The sequence below is a fragment of the Argopecten irradians genome, chromosome 3, assembly GCF_041381155.1.
Source record: "Argopecten irradians isolate NY chromosome 3, Ai_NY, whole genome shotgun sequence".
In the NCBI taxonomy this organism is placed as follows: Eukaryota; Metazoa; Mollusca; class Bivalvia; order Pectinida; family Pectinidae; genus Argopecten; species Argopecten irradians.
Genome location: NC_091136.1, coordinates 22,222,738 through 22,241,575, shown reverse-complemented (window position 1 = coordinate 22,241,575; position 18,838 = coordinate 22,222,738). Strand labels below are relative to the sequence as shown.

The window sequence follows — 18,838 nt, the reverse complement described above, 5'->3', positions numbered from 1 at the left end:
ACCTGGAGCAGACAGTATCCGATTGTCTCGGGCATCTGAGTACTACTGTTGGTAGCAAGACTAATCAAGCTTGGACGATGATACGGGAAGTCAAAATCGTTACTGAGGATTTCAGGAACGCTTCCAAGCTCCAACAGGTTAGGTAACTCTTCCAAACAGAGATCGAGTGACGATCGCAGCTTCATAATGTTGATGTTGTGTTTAGTAGATCTGGCTACGTCACCAGCTTCCATGTTCTGGGTCTCAAACATGTGATCCAAGTTCTCGATAAACACCAAAGAACTGAAGAGAACAAAGACATATCTAGATGGTGTTGATCTGAGGTAGAGTCCTTTAACACTCCATAAGAAACTCATTTAGATCAATTTGGATGCTTACATGTAAAATGTACAGTGATTACCTCATACAATTATCGTTCTCTATTAATGATGTTTTTGTGGATGATATCATATATAATGTTATGTTTGAGGATAAGAGGACCTCCATAAGAATAAAAGCCCCTGATATAAAAGATGATCAGTAACATTTATTATCATCTTACATCTAAGGTATTTGAGAAAAGAACATTTTTCAGTAAGTTAGAATCTGTTTCATTAAATCTGATATCTATTGAGAATCTCGTCATCTTTGACCCTATAACTTATTTGAGGGGAGAATATTTTTCAGCAAGTTAGACTCCGTTTCATTAAATCTGATATCAATTGAGAATCTCGTCATCTTTGACCCTATAACTTATTTGAGGGGAGAATATTTTTCAGCAAGTTAGACTCTGTTTCATTAAATCTGATATCAATTGAGAATCTCGTCATCTTTGACCCTATAACTTATTTGAGAGGAGAATATTTTTCAGCAAGTTAGACTCTGTTTCATTAAATCTGATATCAATTGAGAATCTTGACATCCCCTATAACTTACTTGGCTTCGTTAACCTCCCGTTCTACACTGTTGTGTAACTGGAGGGCTGGGATAGTGAAATCATCGTCTACATTATCAGCAAACCATTTACCAAACCCAATGGGCTCTGAAAACAAAGCAATTCATACATATGTTTAATTCAATAATGAAACAGTAATGAAGTATCAAATATAAACCAATATCATTTCCTGGTTGGATACCCGATCTCTTGTCTGACTGACTGAGTGGGTTACTCCAGGACCAGGCAGAACCCTCCAATATCCATCGTCATCAGCAAGTGTAAATACAGTGTAACTTCCCGAAACCGAACCTTCTCAAAACCTCTAGAAACCGAACATGGATGTCATGTACGGAATGAATTTCTCTTTATTAAAAGAAATTAAAACTTCCCAAAACTGATCCCTCCCAATTCCGAATGCCGGACCGGTTTTGAGATCGGAATAGTCAAATGTAACTAAAATACACTTCTGAAAACCGGCCTTACCTGAGTGACACCGATAGTTTGCATTAAGGTAAGAACAACTGACCGTGAAATACACACGCACCTGTATCCATAGTTGTCGCATGCCATGTCCTGGGGCATGTATACAGGTGTAAAGGCTATAGGTATATGTACACGGTAATTATACCTGAGATGGTGGTGTAATTATTTAATCATGTCTATTAATTGTTTAGAGATTTAACGAAGCTCTACCACGTGCACTGGTGGTTTGTTTACTGTAGGAAAACAAGCAGAGCTAGCTAGTAAAAAACAGAAAGTTTCGTATTCAATTTTGAGAGTCTCAAACGGGTTATTTATTTACTTATGTAGTTTTCAGATAACATAAATTATCTGTATGAAGAACCAAAGCCATGTATTGTTTTGTCATATAATGCCCAGCATCGACTGATCATTGTGTAATTAGACCATATTTAATTTGATTCTTGATGTAACTGGAAGCGATCGGCCGTATGCAGACGAGAACATCCCGATGAACATTCACGCAACTAACTACGTTTATAAGCGGTAATAAAGTCAAGATTGTTATAATCCATTCCTTTTAATCGTATGATTTTCTCTTTTGTGATAACATTTACATTAACAAGTAATATTGGTCGGTTATAATGAACACTGGGTAGTACAGTGTAGTGTAGAAAACGACTTTCGGTCAATAAAATCTGGATCGTAATGATCGATATTCGGTTCACTTCTCCAAACCGGCCGAAATTCTATGCACCGACCATGATCGGTTTAGGGAGATTCCACTGTACAATTTTTCTCTTTTATCTTTTAATTATTTATATTGTAAAATTTACATTCTTTACTCTTTAGAAAGTAGCATGTCCAATTAGGTTTTGAATGAGCTGCTCTTTGAACATCTATTATTGTAAGTTTTACCACCAAGAATAATTTGAATACAGGTCAGTCGGTACTCACCAACATTGGCCGGAGGGGTTGGGATGGAAACGCCCCCAAGGATGAGTTGACCGGAGGTGTCCTGGTAGACATTGGTTAGCACTTGTCTGATGACCGCCTCCACATAGGTCTTATCACTCTCTGTGTATACACAGTTCTTATACACCAGCTGTAACAGAAGGTCAAGGGTCAAAGCAAGTCAACCTAATTAAGGTCAGGGATAAAGTATGTCAAGGTGATAGAACTATAACATAAAGTCAAAACAGTGAAACTGATAGAACTGTTCAGAGGTCAAAAATGGTCAATTACCATTAGATACAAACATTAGATACAATTTCTTGGGGTCAAATGAAGTTAAATCTTAATATACTTTAATGTTAAAATTCTGATTTTCAGGGAAGGATACCAAATTAATTCTTAGCAGTGATTTCTGAATGTGTTTGTATACCTCAGTAAACAAGTTGGTGATCTCATCCAGTTTGGGTTCGGCATCTTCTGTTCCCTTAAGAAGTTGGCCCGAGAGTGCCTCAATGGACTGTTCAATCTGTACTGAATTGAAGGGGTACCACTGGTTGAGACCCTGTGTTCCGAACAATTGCCGAGCCACCAACATGCCCTGGACTACCGCCACACCAAATGCCATGGTACGAATGAGTTGAGGCTCAGATGCCACCTTACCCATTATACCACTGTCAACCTGTTTTAGGGTGCTCACGATAGCTAGAACACAAATTGTAAATAAAATCACATTCTACTTTTATGGCTCATGGTATCTAGACAGACCTGTAACTTAAATGTGTGTTGATATGTATTTACCTGTGTGTTGTATGCATTTACCTATATATACATGTGTGTAGGTAGGTATTTACCTGTGTGTTAGTAAGTAATTACCTATACATGTGTGTAGGTAGGTATTTACCTGTGTGTTGTATGCATTTACCTATACATGTGTGTAGGTAGGTATTTACCTGTGTGTTGGTAAGTATTTACCTATACATGTGTGTAGGTAGGTATTTACCTGTGTGTTAGTAAGTATTTGCCTGTGTGTTGGTAAGTATTTACCTATACATGTGTGTAGGTAGGTATTTACCTGTGTGTTGGTAAGTATTTACCTATACATGTGTGTAGGTAGGTATTTATCTGTGTGTTAGTAAGTATTTACCTGTGTGTTGGTAAGTATTTACTTGTGTGTTCTATGCAGGAATATATTTATCAGTATGTAGGTATGAATTAACCTCTATCTAGGTATATAATTAACTGCACGTACATACAAATGTACATATTTCCCTGTATATAGGTATTATGTATTTACCTGTATGTAGTTATGTATTTGCCTGTGTGTAGGTAGGTAACATAAATCTCTTTGATATGTGGATATGAAGGATTTGGATATTCTATTCAAGGGTCACAAAATGTTAACCTCGAGGCTTGCCAAGATCCCGAGGGTAGAATATCCCTATCCTTCATATCCACATATCAAAGAGAATTTTTCTCACATACCTTGATATTTTATTTCGATTTTTTCCCTGCTATAATTATTTGCCATTTTGAAATATATTTCAAAAAGTAAGTCAATCTTCTACACATGAAAATGAAGTGATATTTTCAACGAAAAATTGTTTTGTTTGTAAAGTAAACCCAGCCTAGTTTCTGAAAAAAATTGTTGAAATTGTACCGAGAAAATAGTAATTTGGTTGATGCTGTCATGAGGCTGTATTACATGGGAAGCCATATTTACCTGTATGTAGGTAGGTATTTACCTGTATCTAGGTAAGTATTTCCCTGAATGTAGGTAATCATATATAAGTATTTACCTGTATGTAGGTAGGTATGAGGTGACTTATAAGTAAGAGTGAACTGTCTGCCTCCAGCGTCGTCATCAGCCTTGTGAGGAGGGGTAACTTCCTTGTGGATCGTCATGTGGTTCCACGCCAGCTTGTGAAGGTTACGTAACAGGAAGTCAGGAATCTGTTCACATGGTTCAGACGTAACCCATACACAAAACTTACTTTCTGATTTGTTTTCTTCTTTGTTGTTATCTGAAAGGTAAAATAACAACAAAAAGGTAAACAAAACAATAGATGAACAGAAAGCATTATACTAGCATTTCACAGGAGAGACGAAACAAAGGGGAATAACTCCAGTGAATCAGAAGAATTTCTGGACAATCCGTCTGAGCATACTTCAAAATGATGGATTGATTCCTTCAAACTTTGGCAAGAGTAGGATAAAATTAGATGTATATGATCTCGTGGTTTAGTTATCCTATCTTTTTTTTATTTCTATATGCAATTTTACTAGGCATTTTTGGATGACATAAAAGGGTAAAACTTCCTTCAAATTAAAGTACTTACTTCTCGCCCTGGCCATTCTGACTAGATGTTTCTTGAGCTCGTTGAAGAAGCCTTTAGGAGAGAGATGAAGGTCTTCAATGATAACCCAGCCATCATTTTTCTCTGCAGAATCGATAGCTTCTTCTACCTGGATCTCGCATCCCTCACCCACTCGTACATGTTCCACCTTGGCTCCAACAAGCTGGAAGACGACAGAGAATAGTAACCAACTAATGTATAGCCACAACATATATTAAGTGGCCTATAAGGAAGTTTATCAAACCTAAATTAGCTATCATAAATTCAAATATTTTTAACAGTAAAAACACATAATGTGAATATCTGAAAGAGAAGCAAGCTTAAGGCAATCTATTATGAAATATTATGTTTTGCATACTTCTTCTTGGGAAATTTTTTCATTATGTTTTGCAAAAAATGTTCCAATCTAACTCTCCCATGGAGTAGTTATTCATGGGAAGTTTTTACCCTAAAACTGATTCAGAGAAGTCACTTACTTCAGCCAGCTGGAGGAGAACCTCGACTGGAGGGTGGGTCAAACTGAGGCGAGACGACGGGTTCCTTGTCCCATTTATAACACTAGGTGGCAGCAACAGCAGTACCCCCAGGTGGCGCTTGGCATCCTTCAGAACCTCGTGTATATTGAACTCTGATTGGTTAGGTAAATTAATGGTCAGGTGTTTGTTGACGTAGCGGACAAGTGCGATGGGCAGGCGATCAGGCCGAAGCATCCTTAGTAATAGAAGTTGGTGGAAGTCGGACAAGGGACCAAGGTCAGGAGACTTTGAGCCACTGCCACGGCTATGTTTACTACCTCCAGATCCAGGCCGATTCTCTGTGGTAACAAGTATTACAGCTTTAGTACTATCATTGAAAAAAACACAAAAAATCCTGTTTCATCTTATTGATCAATGAATTAAGTCAGAAGATTTTAGGCATATGATTCTATATCATAGGTATATGATAGTATTTCTTCAATAGATTGAATGGCTATGTCTGTATATATCAGAGGGGATTTTCTTGAGCTGACATTAATATTTTTCTGACTTTTGTGCTTATATCAGACAAATAATGAGTAGGGTATCAGACAAATAATGAGTAAGGTATCAGACAAATAATGAGTAAGGTATCAGACAAATGATGAGTAAGGTATCAGACAAATGATGAGTAAGGTATCAGACAAATGATGAGTAAGGTATCAGACAAATGATGAGTAAGGTATCAGACAAATGATGAGTAAGGTATCAGACAAATGATGAGTAAGGTATCAGACAAATGATGAGTAAGGTATCAGACAAATGATGAGTAAGGTATCAGACAAATGATGAGTAAGGTATCAGACAAATAATGAGTAAGGTATCAGACAAATGATGAGTAAGGTATCAGACAAATGATGAGTAAGGTATCAGACAAATGATGAGTAAGGTATCAGACAAATGATGAGTAAGGTATCAGACAAATGATGAGTAAGGTATCAGACAAATGATGAGTAAGGTATCAGACAAATAATGAGTAAGGTATCAGACAAATGATGAGTAAGGTATCAGACAAATGATGAGTAAGGTATCAGACAACAATGAGTAAATTATTAGAGTTAATATATTTACCTATAGAGGCTTCTCCCTCCACTGGAGTGAGAGGCGGCAGGGCCTCTTTCTCTGGGTGTGGGGACCTATACCACGCTTGCCAACCATCCGAGTTCTGGGCCATGTTGATACAGAGGCTGTCCAGTGGGCCTGGCAGGACAGACAAGGCCATGATGTCCTCCCACTTCTCCTGGGGCATCCAGTCTGGTGGGCTGTCCTTACAGTCAAAGTCCTCCAGGGTCAGCTGCATCCCTAGGCCAGGGTTACCTGAAAGGGCAAAGGTAACAGGGGTCAAATATTCTATAGAGTCAGGGTGTAAAAGGTCATCAAGAAGGGTCAAAGGTTACAGTGATGTCATGTATATAAGGCTGATACCAGCAGGTTGTATGAAACTAGATGGTCCACAGGTCAAAGTGAATGTAATCCAACAGCCAAAGGGTCGAAGGCTATCTTTACAAGGTCATAGGTGTTCAGATTGTATTATGTTCTTGATGTTAAAGCTAGAGGGAGTCTATTTTTTAACATTAGACTTGCAACAGGTTGTATTTTGACTAAGTATGTAAAGTTGAAAATTACCAGTACCCTATATTGTTCTAGAAGTCAGTCATTACTATAACCAGATATATACCTTGTAGCAGTAGAGACATTTCCTCGTTGGAGAAGTTCTCCATTCCCTCTGCCTGGATGTTCAGTGTTAGCAGTGTGGTAAACAACAGGCAGTCCTCCTCGTACAAGCTCCTGTCAATCAAATACAGTCATTATCTGTTGGGTAACTTAGCAAAGATTATATCACAGTACATGTATCTATAAAGCCTGGTACTACCATCTGAAAAAACAGATAACAATGTATTTACATTTGTAAACTAAATTGAAAATATCTCTGTAATAAAACATATTCCACATACTGTTTTAAATCAATTCTCCTACCAGGTATAATAAATCTTTACATATTTCTGAATTATGAGACATTCCACCTACTCTCTAACTCTCCTGTACACCAGTCCGGTCAGTCCATCCATGATCTTTTTGATTTGATTGGCTGACAAGTTGTCGTATTCCACCCCCTCAGAAGGCAGAGTAGTAGTCTCTGGAATCTCCAGGGGAGGTAAGTCCTCCGATTCAGATCCGGCTATCAATTTCTGGGCTGCAGCAGTACTTGCTGACTCATCACCTATAAAAACAAATGTGTTAAGTTAAATTCAGGATCAAATAATAATATGGCCAATTTATCATAACTGAATCTGAACATTATTGCATGTGTAAAATTTATAATTAACATAAAACAAAATAAGAATCGTTAAGGTAACATATTAACTAGTATTTACCCTCTGTTGTTGCCTGCTGCTGACTCTGTACATGACTGTCACCCTCAAAATCAGCTTCGTACTCGCCCTCAGTTTTGTCCTTTTCTGACTTGGACTGTTTTTCTGTGGTCTGTGCCCCGGCCGTAGCGCTGTCTTTGGAGGCGTGAGAGGACGTACTTCCTGTTCGACGTTTCTTCTCTAAATCCACACTGCTCTGGTCATCACTGTCTTCGAAGCCCTGTTCAACAATTACAAATATCTTACGCTAGTGCTGGCTTTATTGATTTCTCTTTCATGTTGAACAACCAGGATCAGATGGCTAACCTGGTTGTAGCTGGTGGCTAGTTTACTAAACATAAGGTATTAAATATAAACTTCTTAAAGGATGAAAAAAGACGACTTAACATAATATCTGTTTGCTTTCATTTTGTGTCCAAAGACTGTCTTTTTTAATTCAACATGGCTCTCCAATATATGATAAACAGCAATGATTTTCTAAGATATGACAGCTTATCCTTAACTAACATAGTAAGTAACAGTTTAGCCAGCCAAACCTAAATATACTCACGCCATCCTCATCTTCATCCCAGAATTCCTGTGGCACTTCCCCTCCTACGGCCTCATCAAACAGGTCCACAAAATATCGCATCGTAAACTGGTACTCATTGTGAATACTCTGAAGAGAACGCAGGATCGCATACAACATGGCTGCCCGACGAGCCAAGGGAAACAACTCATCTTTTAGGTCATCAAGATCTGTGAGTAAACTCTGAGTCTCTGTAAGCTGGTTGGCCAACTGAAATATCAACAACAGGCATTTTAAGTTCTCAGATTGACTAAAAGTGTATCACAGTATTTGGCTAAGCATTCAGTAATGTTCTGTATACTAATATTTATATAAAACATACATTGTACATTGTAGCATTGATACAAGTATTCAGATGGCTGATCGTGTTGTTCAGGCTACTGGTATAACAAAAAAATAAAGACTAGAATATAATAAGTGAGCCCTCACCTCCATCTTGGCGTTGGTAATATCGGTGATAAACTTGAGTGCTTTAGCACTACCCAGCATTGCCTCCTGTTGAGTGAGAATACGGTCCTTCACAATCTCAGACAAACGTAGCAGGGTATCACGCTGTAATTGCATGTTCTTTAGTGCCAATCTGCGCTCCTTGAACAATTTTGGACGCATTCGGGCAAACGCACGTGTTAATAAGTCCTCTGTGAGAGTGTCATGTGACACCCCAAAGTTGATGAGGGTCGTACCAGATGCTATTTCTGGATTGAACTTTGGTTTTGCGAGTGGTGCTGATAGATAGAATCGGAAATCTTGGTGACAGAGAACTCTCCGTCCACAGAATCGGATCATACGGGGTTCTGAAATAGTAAGAACACACACTGTATATAAACACTACATTTTAGGGATGGGTATTTATCAGAACTGAGTCTTCTCTCTGATATAAATCCATCTGTTCAATTGGTACTCATCAGATGTTTTATGTACTCTGGTGTCAGAGTTTGCCAGCACTTTACAAATAACGAAAACCCTTATTCCAAAGTGATAAATTTTCCATCAAGGAATTGTTTCAAAGCTAAATATGTTTTATCATGAAATGAGTCCAGGGATAAATATAGAAAACTTGAATTAAAGCTGGAATGGGCTTCTGAGAAGTTTTGTTTATGTTTTTATTAGACTATCAGAGATTGCTGGCTGACCTTCATCCTTGTCGTTTTCGTTAGCAGTGTTGCGGTGGTGCATGAGAGGGGTGATGATATTGTCTATATGTTCCTCACAGTTACTCAACAGGACAGGCTTTCCTCTCATGATAGCTTTCTCCAGAGTCATGATCACATGAGGGTCCGTCCTGGAAAACACACACACTTACAATTACCATGGTAACAGGTTAAATTAGTCACTCTATATTCAATGGATAAAATTCAAGGTCAGGAAATTTGACAGCCATAATACAAAAATAACATGGAATAATAATTCATACTTCAGAAGTGTCCCTATGTGTAGGGGAATAGGTCTATTAGGCTTCAATCTCATTTAGAAATGGGGTTGGATGCTCTTTGGTGGGGAGGGTAATAGTAATTCAGTAAATACAGTATCTGTAAACTTGGAGATGGGAATGAAGTTCAAAAGTGACGTAAAACTAGAACTGTCTGTAAGTCAACAGAAATGGCTCCTTAAATATAATATTCTTAATTACTAAGACAAATTACTCTCTCTAACCATATATACAGTAAACTAATCACACAAAATATAATTATATATCATAAAGATTGACCAAAAAAAAAGATAATTCCAGTAAAATTCAATATTTTTTGGATAATTTCGTTACATGTATTTAAACATAAATGTTTAATGTTGAAACTGAATAATACAAAATATGATGTGCAGTACAATATTATTTTATGTGATGTTAATTTCTATAATCATGCATAATGAACAGAACACATGCAGTAGAAACAAAGTCACCAGGAATGTATAAGACGATATCCCAAATATCTAACGTCTAGATTCATGCATTTACTATTTCTACTCATTTTCTCTAAACTAAAGTTTATGGAAAATTTAAACACCAACTAAGTTATTCTTCATGAACATCCATCCTATAGCTCAGTCATAGCCTAGTTAAATGCTTTTATACTGCTGACAATCCAGTCATAACCAAAAATAATGAAAAATATAAAATTATCATTGAAATTCTTTTAAACTGCATTAATAAGTGATTAGGTACTATTAGCCATGCAATACCCCTCTAAAATGAATAATAATAATAAAACATTCATAATTTGCAAGAAAATGATTTAGCCATCAAAATGTTGTATGTATATTCAATGGTTGATTTAATTAAATAGATAGCAATTCAGTAGTAATTGGTTATGCATAAAATTACAGTAAATCATTAAAATTTATGCAGCTCCAAATGTTTTTTGTTATAATACCTACTAATAAAATTATTATTATCATTTTAAATTGAATCTGAACTGATTTTCTCTTTCATCAACAAGTACATTTTAAATTCAATATCATGTCCTATATAAATGTTAATTGTCAATAAAGCCTTATCATTCATTTCTATGCTAGTCATTCAAGTTCACTACCATCATCTGTACATGTTAAAGTCCATACTGTATATTCAATCTTTTCTGCTCTTGTAAACAGGTCATGTGATTTATTTGTGTGAGAAACCTTATCATTCCGGGTGAAAACAATAAATTTCTTACACAAACAAATCAAGCAATGATCAACATATACAAGTACAGATAAGTACAGAATTTCTCGTATGAATATGAAATGTTTTATAAGATTAAAATGAATCTTTTGATTTAATTCTATATGTTAATCTGGTGATAAGACCATTCAAATTAATCTTAACGTAGTACAACTTACTTAATCAAAGTTTTGGTTATTATTCTGTAATAGGGAAAGAAAAAGTAGTTTGTACTATACCATTATACCAAGAATCCAAAGGAACATTCTGATTTTTATCAAAATGTTTAGATTGTTATCAGTAAGTTATAAAAATGATAAAGAAAAAGACGATAGAATGAACACTGAAAAAATGAAAGTGAAAAATATAACAACACAATGTATCTGAGACCTGAAATCACATGCATACATAGAAGTGTTTTGACTGATTTAGATTAAGCTTTCTTAAAATACCTTTCTCTTCTGTATAATAAATTTCTTAAGAAATTAAACATGTGAAAAAAAATCTAATCACGGTAGTCAAAAATTGGTCTTATAAATGAAAAACATTGATTGTCTTTTTGAAATAAGTAGTTATATTAAAAACAACAAAGACATATTTATTTATTATCAAATAAAAATTACAATAAATGCACAACTATATAGGTATATCTTTGGATACCAATTTATAGTTTGGTCAAAAAGAACAGATACAAAGTACATGATTAAATATAGGGAAAAGTAAAAGTTGGAATGCTAAAACAGTAATAAACATAATAATGTGTTAATTATAGGAAAAAGAATAAAAAATAAATATATATATGTTTCTGAAATTTTACCCTTGTATGGTCTTGCTGAGCCAACTGTAAAATTGGAAATCATGAAAACAATCAAATCAACGCTAATGTTCAACAAATCCGCTCCTCAGTAATTTTAAAGGATACTTCTATCCCCATAGATTATCTGTACCTGGTAGTAAATGTATACATTCTATGGGGACTAGTGACAGATTTGAAAACTGGTTTCATCTGCTTAAAATTCTGACTACAAGACAGAGATTTTTCACTGGGGTCCCTGATCTGTTGGTTTACCAATCTTATGTGATATTAGTACCATACATATGTTTGTCCCCTGACTAAAAATATGCCCAAAAATTGCCATTTTGACTTAAGAATTTTTTAATCTGATGCATGGATTTTCTTTTGTGATGGATTACACTTGTGAAAAAATAACCTCCACCAATCTCATTGGTCACTCTATCATCCCTATTACATGTTGATACCAGTAGTAAAGTTTGGGCTTTTCATTAGTATCAGGTAGGCATCAAAGTGCTATAAAGGCAAGAAAACAAACAAGAGCAGCATTTTAGGTGTGTGGGTTTTAGTCAGTATGTGGAATTCCATTGATATGAAATGTATGATCGGGAGTTTGGAAGTGCAAATCAATCAGGATTTCTAGGAAATAGGACTAGGTGTAAGATTTTACAGAGGAATAATGTCAGAAATAGTGCATTTTAGTACCTATGTAACCAGTCAGCATTGCCTGATCTACACTAAGAGATGCTTTTGGAGAGAATATCTGGATTAGAACGCAATGTGTAATCCTAAATAAATGCTACTTGTGAATTTGTCAGTCACAAAGCTTTACTAAAGCTCAGTTTTGTGTCATATAATGCCAGAATCTAAAATGATACTAATTATACATAAACACTGAAATTAATAAACTTTAATACAAAATACAGAGGGATGAGTTCTTTTTGTGTGGTCTGATTTACTTTTTTTAACATTTTGTTGACCTTTTTTAAGTGTTTTTTTTTATTCCTGTCATCAACACTTTGGGAGCTTTGAAGAATGACACAGCTGTAACAGTCTGCCACCACGAATATAAAGTGTGAATCTGAAGTTTTACTATAGGCACCAATGCAGCAATACTATACACTGTTTGTCCTGAAAACAATTCTAACAAGCATGCAGTATGATGATGTGAAGATTAGAGTGGATGATGTGAGTGTATACTGGGTACCCCTGTGGTAGGAGGACAGTAAGATATACATACCATCTGTATTACAGTGTTAGTGGCATACACAGTCCAGACAGGCAGCAAATGAAAGTAAATAAGCATCACATCATTGTAACAACTTCAAAGTTATATCATAAAATCGATAAAAATGGTTAGAAACTCAGCTTATTTCAATATATTATATACATGCAGACAAGAAAAAACCCCTTACTTATCTGTCTTCAGATGACTTTTTCTTTTTTGATTTCAGTCATTTTTCAAACCTCTCTAACTAATAGATGAATGAATTAACATCATCAAGGGACAGATTTTTTTTTTTTTCTTACTCTAGAATTTAACAGATCCTTCCAAAAGCAGAATTTTAAGACTGTGATTGCTGCTGTTCATCAAAAAATTTTGGTGGTGTGACCAAGATATTTTCCTGTTACAGGATTTCTTCTTATTGAGTGTCATTATGCTTTTTATTAGTAGAAAGCAATTAAAATCAAAACTAGAGCTTGAGCAAATGGGTTCTTATATTTATTCTTTTAATACTCAGCAGTCATTATTAACCAAACGACTTATTGGAGGGAAACTTCAATGTGTTAAATTTCTTTTGTGCTTACACAGCCGATATTCTAAATGACCTTTTTTCTGTATCCTTTACTGTTCAGCATCACACAATTCAATATAACAAATAAGTTAATATCGCATAAATATAACTTTCAAAATGTTTTTGTTAAAGTAAAAAAAAAAATTGATTTCAGAGGTACATTTGTGTTATGGAGCAAAAATGAGAAAAAACGTCAAATCATTTTTTAAAGCTTACAATTATTTGCAAGGAAACACAAAAACTGTTAAATAATAAACAGATATGGCACACTTAGAATTGGTTTTGTCACATGTATATAATATACAAACTTCAATGTTGTATTGTCACATACAAACTTCACACAAACTTTATCTAACAGGATACACATACTTTGTAAAACAAGTAATGACACACACACAATGTCAACATATTTTAAACGGTAAATCTAGATTCAAAGACTTTGTTTAACGCAAAATTTCTTTGATCATGATATATTCTTTTAACAGTTTCAATTATCATTTATAATTCACATGTAATATTCTTGTTACACACAATAAATCTTAACTTTTATTTTGTATATGAAAAACTAAAAATGCGCAGCCTACCTTGTGTCCATGTCTAGAGAGACAAGTTTCTTTTTGTTCATGAGATTGTTGAGTCGTCCGAGCCAAACTGACCCATCACCGTTCGGATCAATTAACATTGGGGGTCGCTGCCAGGAGGAACATAAGATGGCCGCATTCTCTATCTGTCGTGGTCCAAAGTCTGAAATACAAAGGTGCAAATATCTTTTTTTTTTTCTATTAGAGTAAAATAAAATATTTCAAGACTTAAATTTAAGATTTAAATAAAATGTACACATAGTTGTCACTTTAAAATAAATCCCACAACTTTTAATATTAATGCCATCTTTTAACAGAAAATAGTTAAGTTATATCATACCACATAAAAGTTGCAGGAATTAGGAAACAGCCATAGAACAAATACAACATATCAATCGGAATTTCATTGTAATGTCAAGAATCACTTTACAAATCAGAATCTGCTTCAGATAGAATGCTTACCTTTGCGGAGCCAGTCGTTAAGAGTTCTCTCCCCTACCAGAAGTTTGACGAGCGATACGACGTATTTGTTATACTGTGTAGAGGTAAGAAGAGGAGCTGAGGATGATGTCACCTGACTCGCGTTATCCTCGTCACCTTCCTCCTGGATACGCTCTAAACCCTCTCGTCCAGATCCCCCGGAGTTGGTCGACGTCTTCTCCCCAGGCTGGGTTGTTTCCTCTTCTGTAAAATATACAAGTAACGTAGTAGCTAGTGGCTACCCGACAGCAGAAAATACATCGTAGGTATATCATATGTAATTTAGTGTCATTGTCAGTAGCAGGATTTCAACACTTTGTGTAATTATGTGTATCTGATGGCTAACACAATTCAACTTCAAAAACAATCTTTTCAGCAAAATTTCTTACCTAACTTTTCTTGTTTTTCCTCAGTTTCTTCACCCTTCGCTTCACTCTCCTCTTCCTTCTTTCCATCAGAATCATCTTTTTCTTTTTCTTCCACATTATTTTCTTCTTTTTCCGTTACTTCCTTCTCTTCATCCTTCTTTTCCTCTTCTGATTCTTCTTTCTCTTTTTGCTTTTCACTAGATTCCTCGTCCTTTGTCTCTTCTTTGTCACCCTCATCAATGTTTGTCTACAAACAACCATGGACATTTATTTAAGAAACACAACAACAGCTTGACATTCTCAGTCAGGTTAACACATAGTATTAATATCAGAATTGTTTAAAAGGAGACCTCTGTATAAAAGACATCTGTGTTAAAGGAACATAGATAATATTTAAACAATAGTTAAGATAAATTCACTTAATAACTGAAGGACATATTCCTCAATATAAAGATAGTTGTATGAACTATTGACGTCCTGGTTTACCTTGACAGATCGGTCCGTAACAGGCTGGTCCTCAATGTCTGTCTGTCCCATTAGGGCTGATGTGTAGTCGATATCGTACACAGTGCTCGCCCCACCGGCGGTCTTCAGGAAATCAATGGACCAGTCAATCACACGACCTGTATCACACAAAGAATATCATATCATCTCTAAATAAACCAATCAGGATGCTCAAACACATAAACAACACATTAAACATTAAATTTAAAAGAAAAAAATTATTTGATTTTTTTAATGAATTTTATACAGGATTTTATGAAATGTGTCTTTAGTCTTCTTTTGCCAGTCTTTACAAACAAAATTAATATTTATACAAATTTAATCAAATCTGGAAGAAAAGAAATAAAATTTGAAACAAATTTTAGCAAGTTACCGAGAAAAACATTTAGACCGGCGACTTGCATTAGGTTTACAAATCGTAATCATCTTTTAGACAGGTAATATGTATCAATATTATAAATCATACCTTTGAGTCCATCAATGGAATCAATAACCAGTGGAATTCCTCGCTCCCGTAGACAGTTTGGCCAGTGGACAGTCAGCATCATACGGCGGAAGTTGTGGTGGTACGGTCCAAGGTACGTGGCTAGAGCGGCAGACATTGCACAGCCTCCAGGGACGGACAAAATTCTTCTCTCGTACGAGTCAAAAATCTGTTCACACCTCTTTCTCTCACCCTTCAGAGTCTGTTTAAATAATATAAGGCCATACAGACTTTGATGTCATCTTAGCAGCATACAATGTACAACCGTATAGACTTCAATATTATCTTAACAACAAACAATGTACAACCATATAGACTTCAATATTATCTTAGCAACATACAATGTACAACCATATAGACTTCAATATTATCTTAACAACAAACAATGTACAACCATATAGACTTCAATATTATCTTAGCAACATACAATGTACAACCATATAGACTTCAATATTATCTTAACGACAAACAATGTACAACCATATAGACTTCAATATTATCTTAGCAACATACAATGTACAACCATATAGACTTCAATATTATCTTAACGACAAACAGTGTACACCCATATAGACCTCAATATTATCTTCACGACAAACAATGTACAACCATATAGACTTCAATATTATCTTAGCAGCATACAATGTACAACCATAAAGACTTCAATATTATCTTAGCAGCATACAATGTACAACCACATAGACTTCAACATTATCTCAACGACAAACAGTGTACACCCATATAGACTTCAATATTATCTTAACGACAAACAATGTACAACCATATAGACTTCAATATTATCTTAGCAGCATACAATGTACAACCATATAGACTTCAATATTATCTTAACGACAAACAATGTACAACCATATAGACTTCAATATTATCTTCACGACAAACAATGTACAACCATATAGACTTCAATATTATCTTAGCAGCATACAATATAGACTTTAATATTATCTCAGCAGCATACAATGTACAACCACATAGACTTCAACATTATCTCAACGACAAACAGTGTACACCCATATAGACTTCAACATGATCTCACCGACAACAATGTACAACCATATAGACTTCAATATCATCTTAACGGCAAACAATGTACAATCATATAGACTTCAATATTATTGTAACGGCAAACAGCTCTAGTGTACAACCATACATATTTCAATATTATCTTAACATCATATAAGGATTACATAGCATTTCCGTTTCTGGATTCTCCTTTTATTACCTATAAACCTGTTATGGCCTTAATGACCCTTGTTGTTAAAATGATAAACTTACTCGTCTGAGCTGTGCTGCTGTCTCTAACATCTTCTTCATTCTCACTGTCTTCTCATCCTGCTCGTTTTTATCGATAGTCGCCTCCTCAAAACCTTTGGCCAGATCATCCAGTCTCACATCCAGACCCTAAACATTAAAACAACAATAAGTAAACACAGTTTACTGACGCATTACATGGTCATCCAGTCTCTCTGTTGTTACATGAGGTAAAATATCCTGTAATTCTCATATATAAAATGTTTCATATTCATTATTGATATTTAATTATAATTACTTTTCTTAGATAGAAATGGAAAAATTAAATTAATTAAAGAAACCAAGAATTAAGAATATTGTGGATGTGAATTGTACCATGATTATACCTCTATTACCTGGCTTTAATTAACATTTCCATTCTTTTCGACCTTAGACAGTAAACTACATACCTTGCGTTTATTCTCCAGAGTAGCCATTTTGTGTTCAGCATCATCGACTGCCTGAGTGGTTTCCTCGACCTTTTGGTGGAGAGGTTTAACCTTGGAGATCATCATACGATGATATCTGTATTGGACCAAATAATAAAACTCAGCCAATGATAAGGACACATTTACTAAATTACATCAACTCATGTTCTTCTTGAACTATGACCTCCCTCTTATATGGAGTCAAAGATTGATCAATTGTGATATAAAAGTTGAATCGGAAATCTTTATGTGCTAGAGTGTTAGACTGAAGAATATAGTGAATATATAAAAGAAGATTTTGAATTTACTTGAATTTTATTTTGCCTTTATTCTCATATACTAGCTTAAATTTTTCTTGTGCTATTCTCATTTATTCTGAATCATTTCATAGACCTTTATCTTTGGTGAAGTTTACTGGGGTTAATATAATTTTTACATAACACATGTACAGTGATTTAACACTGACCATCATTTGTTATCACAATAAGATGTATGACAGATCTATAAGACCAGTGACATAGCTCACACTGGCTGATTTTACCTCACCACCCCGCGGACCCATTTACACAGGGAGCCACAAGCGGAGTTCCCTGTCTTCTTCTCCAGAGTGTCAGGGTCAAATGAAGGTTTCTTTAGATATGGTTCCACCAGGTTCAGTGTCGACTCAGCCAGCTGGTTATCATCAAATGATGTCAGCTCCTCAATAAATCTGAATCAAAAAGAGATTACGTCTTAACTCAAAGTCAGTATTTTTTTCTTATCATGATTAGTAATTTCTATAAGATACATTACTTATTTAATTTATTTAAAAATCAAAAGTTACCAAGTTCGTTAAAAAAACATTTGATAACAATCTTTTTTAAAGCTATGATTTCTTTTGGACAAATTGATTGAAACAGAAAACATTCAAATTAACAACATTATCACACTTATTCAGGGAATGACACCAATTAGCATGCTTATCACAAACAACTTCAAAATACTCATTAGCCAATCTCAGTGTAAGATTTTTTTTTATATGGATTTAACCAAAATGAGCTGAATTCTCCAATGTCTCACCTCTCCAGGTTAGCCATCTGTCGCTTGGCTCCTTTCTGCCAGGTCAGATCAGCCGATGGTGTCTTCACTGAAATGCAAATTATACAAATAACTTTCTCTGATACAGAAATTATACAAACAACTTTCTCTGAAACAGAAATTATACAAATATCATTTTCTGATACAAAATCTCTGTTTAGATACTAAACAATATCATTATAACTAGAAGCTGCCATATCACAGTTTGGGTAATATACCTGAATTTAAAGAGAATAGCAGTCT

The 18,838-nt window shown here is 35.1% G+C and overlaps 1 protein-coding gene across 10 annotated transcripts in view; it reads right to left on the bottom strand.

The window, feature by feature from the left end:
- The window catches only part of LOC138317865 (uncharacterized), a 71,492-nt gene that overhangs the window by 4,631 nt on the left and 48,023 nt on the right, over positions 1–18,838 (bottom strand). For 8 of the 10 annotated variants that reach the window (XM_069259817.1, XM_069259820.1, XM_069259823.1 and 5 more), the window contains 24 exons: positions 18,578–18,644; positions 18,060–18,227; positions 17,501–17,615; positions 17,076–17,201; positions 15,765–15,984; positions 15,281–15,417; positions 14,816–15,041; positions 14,409–14,630; positions 13,950–14,109; positions 11,594–11,617; positions 9,272–9,420; positions 8,568–8,932; positions 8,121–8,348; positions 7,574–7,790; positions 7,227–7,419; positions 6,877–6,986; positions 6,270–6,515; positions 5,160–5,497; positions 4,666–4,846; positions 4,126–4,350; positions 2,760–3,031; positions 2,333–2,480; positions 916–1,021; positions 3–282 (listed from right to left, as the gene is read on the bottom strand). In XM_069259817.1, coding sequence (XP_069115918.1) covers positions 3–282; positions 916–1,021; positions 2,333–2,480; positions 2,760–3,031; positions 4,126–4,350; positions 4,666–4,846; positions 5,160–5,497; positions 6,270–6,515; positions 6,877–6,986; positions 7,227–7,419; positions 7,574–7,790; positions 8,121–8,348; positions 8,568–8,932; positions 9,272–9,420; positions 11,594–11,617; positions 13,950–14,109; positions 14,409–14,630; positions 14,816–15,041; positions 15,281–15,417; positions 15,765–15,984; positions 17,076–17,201; positions 17,501–17,615; positions 18,060–18,227; positions 18,578–18,644 — 4,523 coding nt within the window. Of the gene's footprint in view, positions 1–2; positions 283–915; positions 1,022–2,332; positions 2,481–2,759; positions 3,032–4,125; positions 4,351–4,665; positions 4,847–5,159; positions 5,498–6,269; positions 6,516–6,876; positions 6,987–7,226; positions 7,420–7,573; positions 7,791–8,120; positions 8,349–8,567; positions 8,933–9,271; positions 9,421–10,955; positions 10,980–11,593; positions 11,618–13,949; positions 14,110–14,408; positions 14,631–14,815; positions 15,042–15,280; positions 15,418–15,764; positions 15,985–17,075; positions 17,202–17,500; positions 17,616–18,059; positions 18,228–18,577; positions 18,645–18,838 lie in introns of all 10 variants that reach the window. The other 2 variants (XM_069259818.1, XM_069259822.1) reach the window with 2 other exon arrangements.